Raw genomic sequence first — 14,397 nt, 5'->3', positions numbered from 1 at the left:
CTACAGCTGACAGAGGTGCTGGGCCCAGAGGCAGGTGGGGAGGGACAGGCTCAGGGTTCTGGGTGCTCCAGGGCACAAGAGCATAGGAGGGCTGGTATGTTTCAGACAGATGCTTGATTTTAAAGGCCAAAGAGGGGGAAAGCAGCTAACGCCCGTCCGTGGGAGTCAGGACTGCTGGGTTCTGTTGTTGGCTCTGCGTTGCTGACTCCCTGCAAGATCTCTGCCAACTTCTCAAAAGCATCCACTGCAGTGGGTACCCAGCTGGAGACACAACGGGCCTGATCCTGCAGAGGTCCCAGGCACCTGCAGGCAGGGTGGCTGTTCAGCACCTCTTGACTGGGGCCCCCAAACTGAGTGGCAGCTTTGGGCCCTTTGCGCCATTGGCCTTGTAGGGCCAGGACCACTGGCATCCTGGGGCGGGAGGCTGCATGTGTTTGTAAAGTACAGCGAGCTCCTGGTTAGGAAGGCAGACAGGAGCGGTGCTGCGAAATAGCCTGATCATGGCTCTCGCCGGCTCCTTTGGGGGCCATTGGGAGCCAGCGCAGTCCCTGATCAGCAGCTCCTGGCACATGGCCCTTTGCTCGGGGAAGAGAGAGGGATGCTGCGGCTGAAGGCTGGCCCGCATCCTCATGCTGAGTCAGCAGTTCTACCCACCTTGCCTCCTTTCCCTCTCTGCTGGCAGTAATACCAGCTACATGGGCTACTGCACTTGGGATGGGCAGGGCTTCTTGCATTGGCTTGGCCTCCTCTGACCCAGTTTCTGTGGGTACATCAGTCACCCGTTTCATAGAATATCAAGGTTGGAAGGGACCTCAGGAGGTCATCTAGTCCCACCCCCTGCTCAAAGCAGGACCAATCCCCAATTTTTGCCCCAGATCCCTAAATGGCCCTCTCAAGGATTGAGCTCACAACCCTGGGTTTAGCAGGCCAAAGCTCAAACCACTGAGCTATCCCTCCCCCCTCAGTTTCCTGAGGCTGCCCCTGAGCGGAGCCCGGAGGATTGCCTCTGCACTTCTCACCCCTTAGGTTCCCAAGAGCAAGGCAGTAGCGGGGAGGGAGCCCTGCCCAGACAGACTGCCCCCTGCAGCGCCAATAGCCAAGAAGGGTGTTGGGGGTGGGGAGGGGGGATGGATCAGATACAAATCCGGGCAGCAGGTGGCAAAGGAGTGAACGATTCTGCCCAGCGATGGGGCCGCCTTGCCGGCTGTTCCTCCCTCTGCTGCCCTCGGTGTGCTCATTAAACACAGGAAGCCGGAGTCTCTTCCCACCAAAAGAGTAGAAGGACCAAGGCGTAATGAGCACGGGGCAGGTGCCAGCCACCTGCAGTGCAATGGATGAGCCTTGCCCTGGGAAAACAACCTTCGTGATCATGGTATCTCCCCCACCAGGCAAGCTCCAGGCAGAATATAGGGGCCCAAGACCCCTGCCTTGTAATAATTGCTCAGCGCTGGGCCTCACAGGAGATGGAGGAGGCATTGCAGCAGGGGAAAGCAATGAAAAAGCACAGGACTATAGAGAGCCAGCCTAGCAAACACTAGCCACTACCTCCATCTAGTGGCTGTTTGGGAGGATAGTCTTCTCTCTCAGGAGCTGGGCCAGGTCAGATCCAAAGCCATTGCTAGGGGCCCAGCACGTAGGTACAGGCTCATCTCTGAGCTCCTCCCGCACCCCAGATCTTCCGCAAAAGGTCAGGTTAGGGTTTCCCCAACCCTATTAGAAGGGAAGGGAAGGTCTGATGAAAGCAGAAGATCAGTGCTAGAGGGCCAGGAAAGGAGATTGGCTAGGGATGGGAGGGAGGTCCTGTCTACACACTTCGCATGTAAGAAGCAATGAAAACAAACCATGGGTGGAGAGTAGAATAGGCCAGGGGAGGCTAAGCCTCCGCAAACCCAGGCTGTGGCTCTGCCTCAAGGCCCCACCCTTGTTCCACCTCTCCCCCAAAGCCGGCAGGGGCTCGGCTCAGGCTGGCAGCCCAGAGCTCGGGGCGGCTAGTGGCCAGGAGCAGCTCGTGCTGCGGTGCAGGGCTCGGGACTATTCTGGCTCCAGTAGGCCCGGGTCAGGGCCTTGGGCAAGGGACTAGCCTCCCCAAACAGGGGTTGCACCTCCCACCCATGAAACAACCCCCAAATTTAAGTCAACATCAGCTGAACGCTCATCCCACAAGGCAACGGGAAACTCCCACAACATTCCCACTAGAGAAGGGCAACTTAGAAAGTGGGTAATTAGTCCCAGAGTTTCTATGCAGCTGTTCAAGGGCAGGGAGGGGGATCAGGCAGGAGTCCTATTCTCACAGCCTATTAAAAAAACAAAACAAAACCCTAGCCTCTTAGATCAGTGTTCTCATGAACTATCCCTGCCTTGGAACAGCTCAAGGGTTGGAAGGGAGTGAATCCTCCACCACTGACTAGAGTTAAATGAGTTTGCTCCTAACTTCCTCCAAAGCTTACTTTGTCCATCTTCTTTGTCAACTTGACCCCACCCCAAGGTACTTTTCAGAAGGATTCAGCGGATTAAGCTCCATCCACTACTTTTTTTTTTTTATTATTCATAGCGATGCTGGCTCACTCTGTTAAAAATGAATACGCTCCAGTGCCGTTTCCACACAGCGTCTGCAGTGCTAGGGAATGGAATGGGGCCTGCTTGACAGCTGATGCGGGTGGCCAGAGGGATACTACACCAGCCTCAATCCGATCCCAATTTCTGATCAGAGCAACTAAGTGCATGGAGGGGTGTCGGCGGCAGGTGTCTGATCTCAGAGCGTCTGGGGGATGCAATGACCCAGTGGAAGTATTAAAGCCCCATTATTATACCTCCCTGCTCCTCCTTGCAGGAATTAACAGGTGTTTGGGTAGCTACAGAACTGAAACACAGACGCCCTTGGCTCTGGAGGACAGAATTTAGACTGCCTGCTCTTCCGGGCAGGGACTGTGCGATGTTGGTACAGCAGGGCCCCAGGCACTACTACAATACCAATCAACAGCCATGAGAACCCCTGCTAGCTGGTGTCGGGCCACACACTGAACTATTTAACCTCTGTCCTCTGCAAAGTAGCTTAAAATTCCATTCTGCCAGGCCAGGGCAGGGTTGGGACTCTGGTTACTGAGCATGACTAACAGCAGCAGGAGCTAGCTCTGCTAGCCTATCTTATCTACAGCTTGTTAGCCATAGTTTTCAGAGCACTTTCCGCAGCTCAGCGTCACTATCCCCATTGCACAGGTGGAGAAACCGAGGCACGGAGTGGCAAAGTGATTTGCCCATAGTCCCTCAGCAGCCCAGGAACAGAACAGAGGTCTCCTGCATCCCACTTTAGTGTTCTATCCATTAGACAACACTGCTTATACCAGTACCTCTACAAACTGCGTACACCGCTGTTGCCCTGACCTTCCCCATTTGTTGCCTGGCTGTGTTGTCATGTGTTAAACTAAGACTGCAATCTCCGGGGCAGGAGCTGTCTTTTTATGTCTGTACAGCGCCTAGCACCACGGGGCCCGGCTCCAACCGGAGGGGGCATTCCTGTAATACACTTCATTTGTTTCAATACCAACTCCAACACTGAAAATAGACAACTGTTTGGGGCAGCTAGAATGAGCAAGTATTGATGTTCCAAGAAAAGCTCTTGAGAAGCTGGTTTGGGGGCTTATTTTATTGAAAACAATGACCAAGTTAATGGTTACAGACCATTCTCATAAGCACAAGGTGAGAGGGCCTTCTCTCATGGCAACAATTCTCTCTCTCCAAGCCCAGCTGGGTTCCAAGCAGTTACTTGGAGTTCTTCCACCAATCCACGGAGGGAAAGCAACAGAGCCAGAAGAATAAAGGCCTTGGAGCAGAAGAAAACAAGGGCACATACCAGAACGGTAAAGCTGAAATAAAATTTAACTAGCCCAGAGCGAGATTTACTCCCGGTGCAGGCAGTGAGAACAATACCTTGGCATCACGTCAGTCACAGGGTGCGAGATTTGCTCCCCAGATGGGATTTCCCCATACACAGGCAAAAGGAAAGTCCTTCCCAGGCCACCAGAAGTACAGCTGGAATCCAACCAGAGCCAGGGCTTTATCAGGCAAGGTGAAAGGCATCCAAAACCCACGCAGTAAACGATAACCAATCCCCAAAACACCCGAGGGGGAAATAAAGGAGGGAAAAGAGCTCAAAGTCAAAATAAAACAATCCCAACTAACCAACAAGGAAAAATACAATCGTACAGCTTAGCAGCAAAGCTGCCGTCCCAAGCCTGTAGAGTTGCACCTACAAGTCTCATGAGAGTTCCAGGTGGTTTGCAGAGTGGGTGAGAGGAAGGAGCAGCTGAAAGCGTTAAATCACTTTCTTACAACAGGTAAATCTAAAAAGGTACTTTGAACCATAGAACAGAGCAGGGCTTAGCCATCTCCAATCAATAAACAGCGCTGGTTGTGGAAGGCATGGTCTAAAATGGGACATTAGCCAGAATAGCTATTGCAGAATAAGCTATTCTGCAATAAAACCACCACTGTGAACACTATTCCAGTGCAGTCCACTTATCCTGGGATAACTGCTCTGCTCTGGAAGTGCACTAATTGTGATGAAATACAAGTGACTCATTCCAGTATAGAGTCTCCACAACGGGAGCTACTCCGGTCAATTTCCCCTTGTAGAGAAGCCCTTAGATTGACTATGCAGCAGAACAACAAGAGCCATGAACTTAGGTGACCTGATTTATAAAGGGGCAGAGCACAAGTTAATGGAGCCGCACCCTGAAAGCCAGATCTCCCACGTACAAAGTTCCAAGAGGTGTCTTTAAAGAGGTTTGGTTAAAAAGATGCATTTTTATCAACAAATACCCAAACTACCCCACAATTTTTACGCCTTGTTGTGACCCATCCCGGCCACCCCAAATGTAACCAGAAAGTTGCTTGCATTCACCAACCCACTAGCCACATATACATTTGTATGTTCATCAGTGATTTAAAAATATATATATATATATATATACACACACACACACAAATATGTATTAGAAAGGAAAAAAAATCAGAAAACTCATTCCATTTTAAAAACATCATCCACATATGGCATGTGCATTCTGTGATCACATACAGCAGAAGTCATAACTCCTCCATTCCCTGGCCCATTCAAAGGCCTCTATGGCTGCGGGAGGGGGGACCCATCTGGTTTTCACAGTGGATTTGTTAAGGAAGGGGGAGGCCCCCTCCTCCCACAAGGAAAGGGTTTAATTTATAGCTAGTTCAATTAAAACTAGGAAATGAGTTACAAAATCCATTATATATACACATCAAATGTACAATTACCAGCACCACCTCGACACATCATTGGCTTTACATAGATTTTTTTTTTTTTTTTTTTGGTGAACACGGGACCGAATAGGCATTAAAGCAACCTCAGAAATGAACGAGAGTCACAGTGCTGGGTCAGTTCTTGAGCTCCGGGTGGGAGGGCCCAGCCACAGGGGGCAGAGGGGAAGGGGGAGAAGTCATAGCCTCTATGAACATCTGAAACATCGCTGAGGGTGGGACTTCGGCACCTAACTCACTGACTACCAATGGGAGCTGGCCGCCTAACTGCCTAGCCAATCTCAGCCCGGTTTATTGGGGTGGGGAAGGGCTGCACATGGAATCCTCTCCCCAAATGCCATGGGCCTGTGTCTGTTTGGACAGGGGTCCACTGGCCGGTGTGAGTGGGGAAGTGGTCCAAGGCGGGAATGCAGCTGCCCAGGGAGCGTGGGTGCAGGAGCTTAGAACAAGCTGGGACCGTTTGAACAGGCTGTTGAGGGGGAACAGGGGGTCTACTGTAACAGTCTAGGGAGACCTGACCCGTTTGTGGATTTGCCTCAAGAGGGCTCTGGGAAGGGAGGGGCACCTCAGCCGTGGAGCGGCCTTGGACAGCCGCGCGCTTCTGATCCTGGAGCCACGACACCCCCCACCACCTCTTCCACAAGCAGCAGCAAACTGCAGCTGTGCCCAGATTTCCACAGACCCCTTTCTGAACAGAGCCCTGTGGGATCCCCGCAGCGAGGGTACCGGGCGGGGAGGGCAGGGCTTGAGGGAAGGCAGAACAAGACTGAACTCTGATGGAGGCAGCCTGTGCACCCTCAGGCCCCCAGTGGCTCAGGAAGAGACACCCTCCCACCCCTTCCCCAGGCCTCGGAGAGGTGGGGACAGGAGACTAGAGAGTGCCAGAAGAATCTCTTGACTCTGCTGCACAATGGAGGGAGCGAGTGCAAATATTCTCTGGACCCTTCACTGCCGCACCTGAATGGTATTGGGGGAGGGCTATTTCACACTCCCCCTGCCCCATCCTCAGGCATAGCAGATTCCTCAGCTCAGATACACAGGAGTCTGGTTCCCCTGACACAACTGAGGAGGAATGTCTGGCACCAGCAGGTCATCTCCCGAGCCCCCTCCATCCCATGGGTTAGTCAGTAACAGCACTGACTACTGTGTGTGTCAATTTCCACAAGGTCCTTCCTGTGTAACTTTCAGCATACAGGTGATAAAAACCAGAGTGCCCCCGCGCCCAGCTGGCTTGGAGACGCACACAGGCTGGGGAGATGCAATTTGTGCAAACCACTGTGAACATGAGTCCGCATCCTCTCTTGTGCAGGGAAGCCAGGGCATTGGGTTGAAGTGACTGTACGTGGCAGCGAGTCTGGTGAGTTAGGCGTCTTCCCCAAGGATCTCTGTCACAAAGGAGACCATGTCGGTCTCTTTGGCGTTGTGCAAGGTGAAGAAAGGATGTTCCTGCCAACAAGAACCAGGACGGAGTCAGCTTGAGCATGAGGAAGGACAAACACTGAACACAATTGTGGCAGCAGTCACAAAGTCAGCAATACATTGTGGTGGCCCCCCTGCCCCTTCCCCCCGGCAAATACAACAAGAATGCCCAAGGCTGGTACATTGATCCTTTTAGACAGCAGGTCTGAGGCCCTGGGCTGAATCTCAGAGGACACTGAGCTGAACAGATTCGTTGCACACTTTGTGACCTCTGCTTTCAAAGTACATACAAAATTCTAGGACAAAAGTCGGACATCGGGGACAACTCAACCACACAGCATCACAGGTGGCAGAAACCAGTGTAACCAGCTGATGGGCGTGTGTTACAGGTCCTCCTCTGTGCTGGTCAGCAGATTATCTGGGTTCTTACAGCCCCAACTAGGGAGCCCTCGTTCACTAGTTCAAGCTTTAGCAGCTCATGCTTTTAGCTCTGGAGGTCCCCAGTTCAATCACAGGTGTGTCAGCCACGATAGCAGCTGTCACACCAACAGCTGAGATTGTTCCAAGCCAGCCAGCAGCAGAGGTGACGGGAGACGGTGGTGAAGGGATGGAAGTCTGAATACCCATGATGCACCTGGCTGGCAGACACCTCAATATGCCTGTTTAATCCGCACCTGTTCCGTGTCACTGACTTGGGACTCAGCAAAAGAGTTCAAAGTGTACAGATAGCCCGGAGTCTAAACTAAGCTGTGTAGCGTGTTGTACCACTGGTCTAACACTTACTGACTATTCATTTAGCTTTAGTTACAGGCCAAGATTTTGTGAGATCAAAAAATAAAAATCCATGCTCACCATAAGTTCTAAATAGTTCATTCGTTCTGCAGGGTTCTTCCTTAAGCTGGAATAGGGGGAAAGAAAAAAAAAAAAAATGTCCATGACACAGTAGCTTAATCTTTGCTGTCCATTGACTAAATAGGATGGGACAGAAGAGGGAGATCACTAGCCAGCATCCCCTTCTTTCTATTAGGCTACTACCAGTTCTTAACTCCCCTTGGTTACACACGTATTGGCTTTGAACCTAAGAGCCTAGCAGATCAATTAAGCAGGCAAACAGGAAAGCACTGTTGGACAGCAAACACGTTCCTGGCCTGGCAAATCAGTCACATGAAAACCTCACCCTTCACCTTGTACAGCCAGAACACGTGCAAGCTGTGCCCAATATAAGAGGGTCTGGGTACCACCCAACAGGACAGATGCTGCATGCCAATACCTATGCCAGAATCACAGGCCCAGCTATAGCCCAGTTAAGAGCTGAAGGCTACTGCGGTGCAGAGTCTAGGTGCGCTTAAAAAGTTGCGCGAAGCCCAGCATAGCTGAGATGTGCTTTATCCTCTGAAAGTCACAATGAACCTTCACCTAATTCTAAGTGGCAGCCAAAGACAGCGTCAGGCAGCAGATGCATCAGGATGCTGCAACTGGGTTGAGTTTCTGCAGCTGAACAAGTCATCACCGAAATTCCAACAGGGTGAACCGTACAAAGCAGAAGAGCAATCTGTTCCTTTTCAGCCGGCCCAGGCAAAACCAAATGGATCTGTGGAGCGTTTGTGGCACGGATTGCAGGACAGTGGTGATTTGGGACGAGGGGACAGGAAAGACTTACGGGGGTCCCGAGGCAGAGTAAAGGTAAGGTTTGTGCTTTGATACGGAAGACCAGCACTCAGCATCGGGAAGCCTCCGTAGGCTCAGACAGGAGACTGATGGGGTTCAGTTCAGACACTCACCACTGTGCTGTGAAGTCCACAAACTCCTTTGAGAAGCGATCAGCAGGGAGCTGGGGCGAAGGCTCCTCTACTACTTGCTTGAGTTGCTGGAAGGGGGTGCCCCAGGACTCGTAGGGGAAGCGGAGAATGGCCATCTCAATCTAGGAGGGGAAGGGAGGGAAAAGAAGAAAAAAAAGACAGCCATGAGGAATTGGCTATACTGCATGCCCATGTCCTCAGACTGCTCCGCAGCATCATAGTACTTAGATAGTTCTCTGGGTTAGGGACTGTCTTTGTGTTTCTGCTAGCACAAGGGGTCCTGGGCCATGACTTCGGTTCCTAGACACTACAGCAATACAGTATACCAGCTTCAGGCCAACAGCCCCAAGTGTACACTGGGCACTAGCAGTTGATCGTTGATACTGTTTCGGTGAAAAAATGGTGACATTTTTAAATGAACTTTTTGACCAAAATGAAAGTTTCCTGCCAAAACTTTCCTGTTTTTCATTAAAAAATTAAACCAGAAGCTAAAGTGCTTTTCCACAACTCCAATTCTTTTTCCAGATTTTGGCTTCTCACCCACATATATTATATGTTCTCCGAGGAAATTCTGAAAACGGGATTTTTTATTTATTTTTTTTTAAAAGGTTCTCCATGAAAAACGAGGCAGTTCTGAGCTGCTTTGCAGCTGGCCGCTTCGGTATTACTCAGCCCATTTTCAACATGTCCATCACGTGGCATTTGGGCATCTGAAGATTCCTAACACCCTCCTGAGTTTACACTAACCCCCACCGGGAATATTACTACACAAAAAGACACGCCCATGGAATAGGAAAGCCAATGGAAGAGAATTAGTTAGCAGAGAATCGGCTATTCCAGTTTGGACCATGAATCCACCAAACCTGCTATCTTTACTCTATCAGCAGCCTTTGCTGCATGTTTCAGAGGCAGACAAAATCCTACCAGGCACCCAGAGGCATCATGTAATGCCACATAGAGAAAGGATATTTATTTGGTGATCGGCTTATGCCCAGAATCAGGAGATTCAACCACCTCTACCCTAGCCTGCATAATTTCCAGTGTTCTCGGTCAAAGTCAGGCTGCCTAGTCAAACCCAACAAAAATCTCCAGCCTCCTGCACATTCCAGAGGCTTCTTTTCTTTTAAGTCTGATGGTAACTTGGAGCTCGTGCAATGGAAGCAAAACAAGAACAAGGATTGATCCCGCTCCAAGTACTGCCCACATACTTGCTGACTGCCCTCCAGCTCTTTTTTCAGACCTAAACACTCAGCCTTCCTTTTCTCCTTTTGATTGCAAGTTCTCCCACATCTCTAGACAGCTTCGCTGCCCTTCCTCTGGGTCCACAGCTGCAGCTGTATCTTTAAGGTACATCACCACGAACCCTGTCTCGGTAGCTAAGCTCAGTTAGGGGGCTCATGCGGTTGGCTCCTAAAGGAGAACTCTGCGGGCCAGCGGCAGAGCAAGCTCTGGAAGGGTTTGGAATGCATAGAAGCCAGAGTCTAGCCAGCTTCATGGCCCGATGCAAGCTGTGCTAAGTTTAGCTTCTGCTGTTTATGTCCTTAACCACTACAATGAGAGTTGCCCTGTAAAAATTCTCTATAGTGCTGCGAGGGATGGCACCGTGTTACAAAGGATTCGTTCCTGCCCTCAGACAGGCACTGTTACCTGCTGGAAGAGTCACTGACTGCCTGGCACAGGCCAGGATGGGAGGGCAGGAAGGAGCCCTCAATGAGCTCCGACACCCTGCAGGGACACTGGGCACACAATGCAGCAGCCCCAGGAGGCTTTGGTCTCATGATTGGTGACCAGTCTGGATTCGGATTCCTGCTGCCAGAAAACTCTGTGCAACCCACCCACGAAAAGATCCTATTTGGTACTAGCCAACAGTCCTGAATACATGCTGGCCCCTAGGTTACAAAAACAGGAAGCCAGCCCAGAGGAAGACATTAGTAAGAATCACACAGGCTGGGGCAAAAATCAGTGGCCTGCTGGCAACATTTCAGTGGAGCCCTCTCTCTGGCTTTTACATAAGCCGATAGATTTCCTCATTCACACAATTGCTCATTGCACGGCTTCCTGCATTTTGGGAGGAAAACTGAAGCATGATCACATTTCCAGGCTGCTGCGCAGGTGTCCAATCAGCTCAGCTCCAGACTGAATGCAAATTCGAACAGGCAAGTGTTGGAGGTTGCTTTTGCGGGGTGGTGGGGGGGACGGGATGAAGGGACAGGGACGGACGACATTTGCCAAGGCAGTCCTTTGCCGCATGCACAAACCAACTTCATGAATGTCACAGTTAAAAGCATGGGGGAAATCCTTTAAAAAAACAAAACAAAAAACAAACACACACTACCCCCTCAGCCTCTCCATCTCTTGGAAGGGGAGAAAACATTTCCCAGGCTTTAAATTCTTTGAGCCACAAACCGCGATTTCCTTCGTCCATTGGTGCCAGAAGGCTTTAGATGCTCACTGAAACAGCAGTTTCTTACGCTTGGTAGATAAGCTACCCTAAGCCACCACTACTACAAATCAGATTTATAACCAGAGAGCAGCATGGCTGGCTTGAAACATTCCCTGTGTCCACGCATCATGAGAGTTGTGTGTTCCTCACCCTCCCCAGCTAGAGGTCTTGAGATGGGTGCAACTCACTTCTTGCAACACCCAGATCCCCAAAGCTCTGCTTTCTGTAACTGGTTGGGCTGGCCCTCCTTCCTCCCAGCTCTCTGGGCAGTGACATATCCCACATCGCATTGACCCACCTGCTACTCTGTGTGCATGTTCTCTGGGCACTATGGCATGACTGACCCAGATACTCCCAGAATGCACTGCTACACGGGTCAGGCACATGGTACAAACAGCTGGGTTGGCAGAACAGTCGCTCCTTGGGTACAAGCTGAACCACATTCCTTGTGCCCAGCTACGGAGACCATGCCCCCAACTAGCACACGAGGGAACTGGAGGGTGGACAGGGCCGTGAATGCGGTGTTAAAAGCCTGGGATCCTGGCTTCCCACAAGAGGCACCAGCACCCTCTTCATCAACAGAGCCAGCCTGGACCCAGCACCCCTGGGAGCCCACAGCCCAGCCTGCCATTTTCATTTGCCTGCCAAGGGATTTAAGCCCCTCTGGAGTGGAGGGGGGCTCAGAGCTAACCTGATACTGCCCAACGTACTTGTGAAAACCACAGCCCCAGGCAGCAAAACAGCTGTACCGGGGAATGCAAGGAGAAGTCTGTTGAGGGCCAAACCCCGAGGCCCTTACTGTGTCTTCATCCAGTCCTGCTCCCATAGACTGGAACAGGAACTGGCCTTAGGATTTGGCTTCTACTGGAACATATCCTCCTGGGGTAGCAGTTTCCAAACCACTTTAAACATGACCAGGCTACAAGCTGGAGGTAGGCCCTCCCCAGCGTGGTCATACAGACCACAGAGCGCGAGCACCATTACCATTGTGATTCCAAGACTCCACACATCAGACTTCACGTTGTAGCCCTTCTGGTTCAGTTCCGGGTTTATTCTCTCAGGCTGTAATGACAAGATGGAAGATGCATTCAACTCAATCTCATTTGCCCAACGTAGAAGACAGACAGACACCTACCAGCATATATTCTGCACTACGAAACCCAGCCTAGGTGGGCTCCCCATGGGCTGATGTTAGGGTATAGGCTCCCCCGAGAAAAGTTACCTCTAAACAAGACTGATCAAAGCAATGTCTTGATCAGCCTTACCCACATTAATTTTGTTCTTCTTTCCCCACATTCCAACTCCCAGAAATGGCTTCAACTGCAATTGCCAATATCATCAGTTATGGTGGCCCTCCTGGTGCGAGGTACTGTGCATCCATCTGAGAAAAGGACAGTTCCTGCCCCCAAGGAATGTACAGTCCGCACATATAACAAGACAGCAACAGGTGGGTAACGCTGGGCGGGGTGCTGGGAGGACAAGGCAAGCAGTGAAACAATCCTGATTAGCTCAGTAAGTAGAAATGTCAGCACACTGTCTAGCCAATGAGGAGGCAGCCAGCCAACAGGCATCTTCTGCCAACGGCCAGGCTAGTAAGACGATTCCCTGTGCTATTTTGAGGATAGAAGATGGCAGGGGAGCAGCCTGAGTTACAGAGACAACGCTTGGTGCCCAGTCCAACAAAGCCCATGCTTAACTACACGGGTAACCCCGCTGACTCAATTAATCAGATGTGCAGTGACTTGAGTGGGGCCCATTACATGCTTCAAGTTAAACCAAGTGTTTTGCTGAACCGGGGCCCCCAGAGAACATTCTGTGAGCGGTTCAATTTCAGGGCAGGCCAAGGGGAGTGGGCAGGTGGTTTGTTTTCATTCTGTTCCTACTTAAAATTAGGAGCTGGGGAGGGGACAGAGCCACCCACAGCTGATCCAAGGCAGAATGCAGGCTCAAAAGGACAGACCAGATTACACATCTACACACACTTACAGCCATGTAGGGTTTACAGCCAGCATCCATGGTCTTAGCAACGGAGTCCACCAAGTAGCCACTGATTCCAAAGTCACACATTTTCACGTGCCCCTCCTTGTTAATGAGAACGTTGGAAGGCTTCACATCTAACAGGATTACAGAGAGGGAGCGGATTAAATCTTCCATTTAGAAAGCACAAAAGAAGTGGGCTACAGAATTAAGGAGGCTTAAAACCAGGAAGTCAATGTTCCTGTCTGGCAGAGACTTTGCAGGGAATCCTGGCTGACTCAAGGGAGAGAGGAGAAGCCAAAGGAAACAAGATCAGAAGTCAAAAGCCCCACTGATCCTAGATTTTAATATTATACGCTCTTATTTTTAGTATACTTTGCACTTCTATAGCACCTTATACCCCAGGATGAGCTAAGCCTCTACCTCAAGGGTGGCTAATCTGAGCCGGAAAAGGAACCAGAATTTACCAACGTACATTGCCAAAGAGCCACAGTAATACGTCAGCAGCCCCCACATCAGCTCCTCCCCACCCCCGACTCCCAGCACCTCCCGCCCACTGGCGGCCCCACCCAATCAGCACCTCCCACTCCCTCCCCAAACCTCCCGATCAGCTGTTTCATGGCATGCAGGAGGCTCTGGGTGGGAGGGAGAGGAGCAAGGGCACTGCAGGCTCATGAGAGGGCGCGGGAAGGGGTGGAGTGGGGGCAGGGCCTGTGGCAGAGCCAGGGGTTGAGCAGCGAGCACCCCCTGGCACACTGGGAAGTTGGCGCCTGTCGCTCCAGCCCCGGAGTCGGTGCCAATACAAGGAGCCGCATAGTAACGTCTGAAGAGCCGCATGTGACTCCGGAGCCCCAGGTTGGCCACCCCTGCTCTACCTCCTTAGGCGACAGACAGATCTCTTCTGATGCAGAACCTGAAGCGCAGACAGAATAAGTGACTTGCCCAAGGTTATGCCTCCGCTATAGCAGAGCAAGGAAGAGGACCTAAGTCTCCTGTCTTCCAGTCCCTGAGTTTTAGCCATGAGTTTATCCTTCAGCCCCCGGCCAGCTGCAAGGAATCTGAGGGAATTTTTCTAACAGTCTGCAATTTATGCCCATTCTTCAGGAGCTGAAGTTGTGAGTGGGAAGTATGTGGAAATAAAATTGTTACACATTCGAGCTGGAAAGGGGAAAAGGCCCAGAATCATGTGGTGGGTTAAAAATAAGGCTACATTTTAGTCATGGGCATTTTGAGTAAAAGTCATGGACAGGTCACGGGCAGTAAACAAAAATTCACAGCTCGTGACCTGACTATGACTTACTATATACCCCTAACTAAAACTTGGGCCGGGTGCTCTGGGAGCACCATGGGTGCTGGAGGTGGGGGGTGACCCGGCACCCCTGCTGGTGCCGGGGGGGGGGGGGGGGCAGCAGCACAAGGCCCAGGACCCCTACTGGTGCTGGAGGGGGGGGCGCGGGCATGTGACCCAGG

At 51.3% G+C, this 14,397-nt stretch overlaps 1 protein-coding gene across 3 annotated transcripts in view; it reads right to left on the bottom strand.

Annotated features, from left to right (window-relative positions):
- Positions 1-3,625: 3,625 nt before the first annotated feature.
- Positions 3,626-14,397, bottom strand: part of MAP2K3 (mitogen-activated protein kinase kinase 3) — a 53,721-nt gene continuing 42,949 nt past the window's right edge. For all 3 annotated transcript variants that reach the window (XM_073361886.1, XM_073361884.1, XM_073361885.1), the window contains exons 9-13: positions 12,937-13,064; positions 11,935-12,012; positions 8,490-8,629; positions 7,561-7,606; positions 3,626-6,735 (exon numbers count right to left, since the gene is read on the bottom strand). In XM_073361886.1, the coding sequence (XP_073217987.1) occupies positions 6,652-6,735; positions 7,561-7,606; positions 8,490-8,629; positions 11,935-12,012; positions 12,937-13,064 (476 nt within the window). In that variant the 3' untranslated portion in view covers positions 3,626-6,651. The remainder of the gene's footprint in view (positions 6,736-7,560; positions 7,607-8,489; positions 8,630-11,934; positions 12,013-12,936; positions 13,065-14,397) is intronic.

This window comes from Lepidochelys kempii, chromosome 10, assembly GCF_965140265.1.
Source record: "Lepidochelys kempii isolate rLepKem1 chromosome 10, rLepKem1.hap2, whole genome shotgun sequence".
Taxonomy (NCBI): domain Eukaryota; kingdom Metazoa; phylum Chordata; order Testudines; family Cheloniidae; genus Lepidochelys; species Lepidochelys kempii.
Note: the sequence above shows the minus strand (reverse complement) of the source record. Positions and strands in the feature narration are given on the sequence as shown.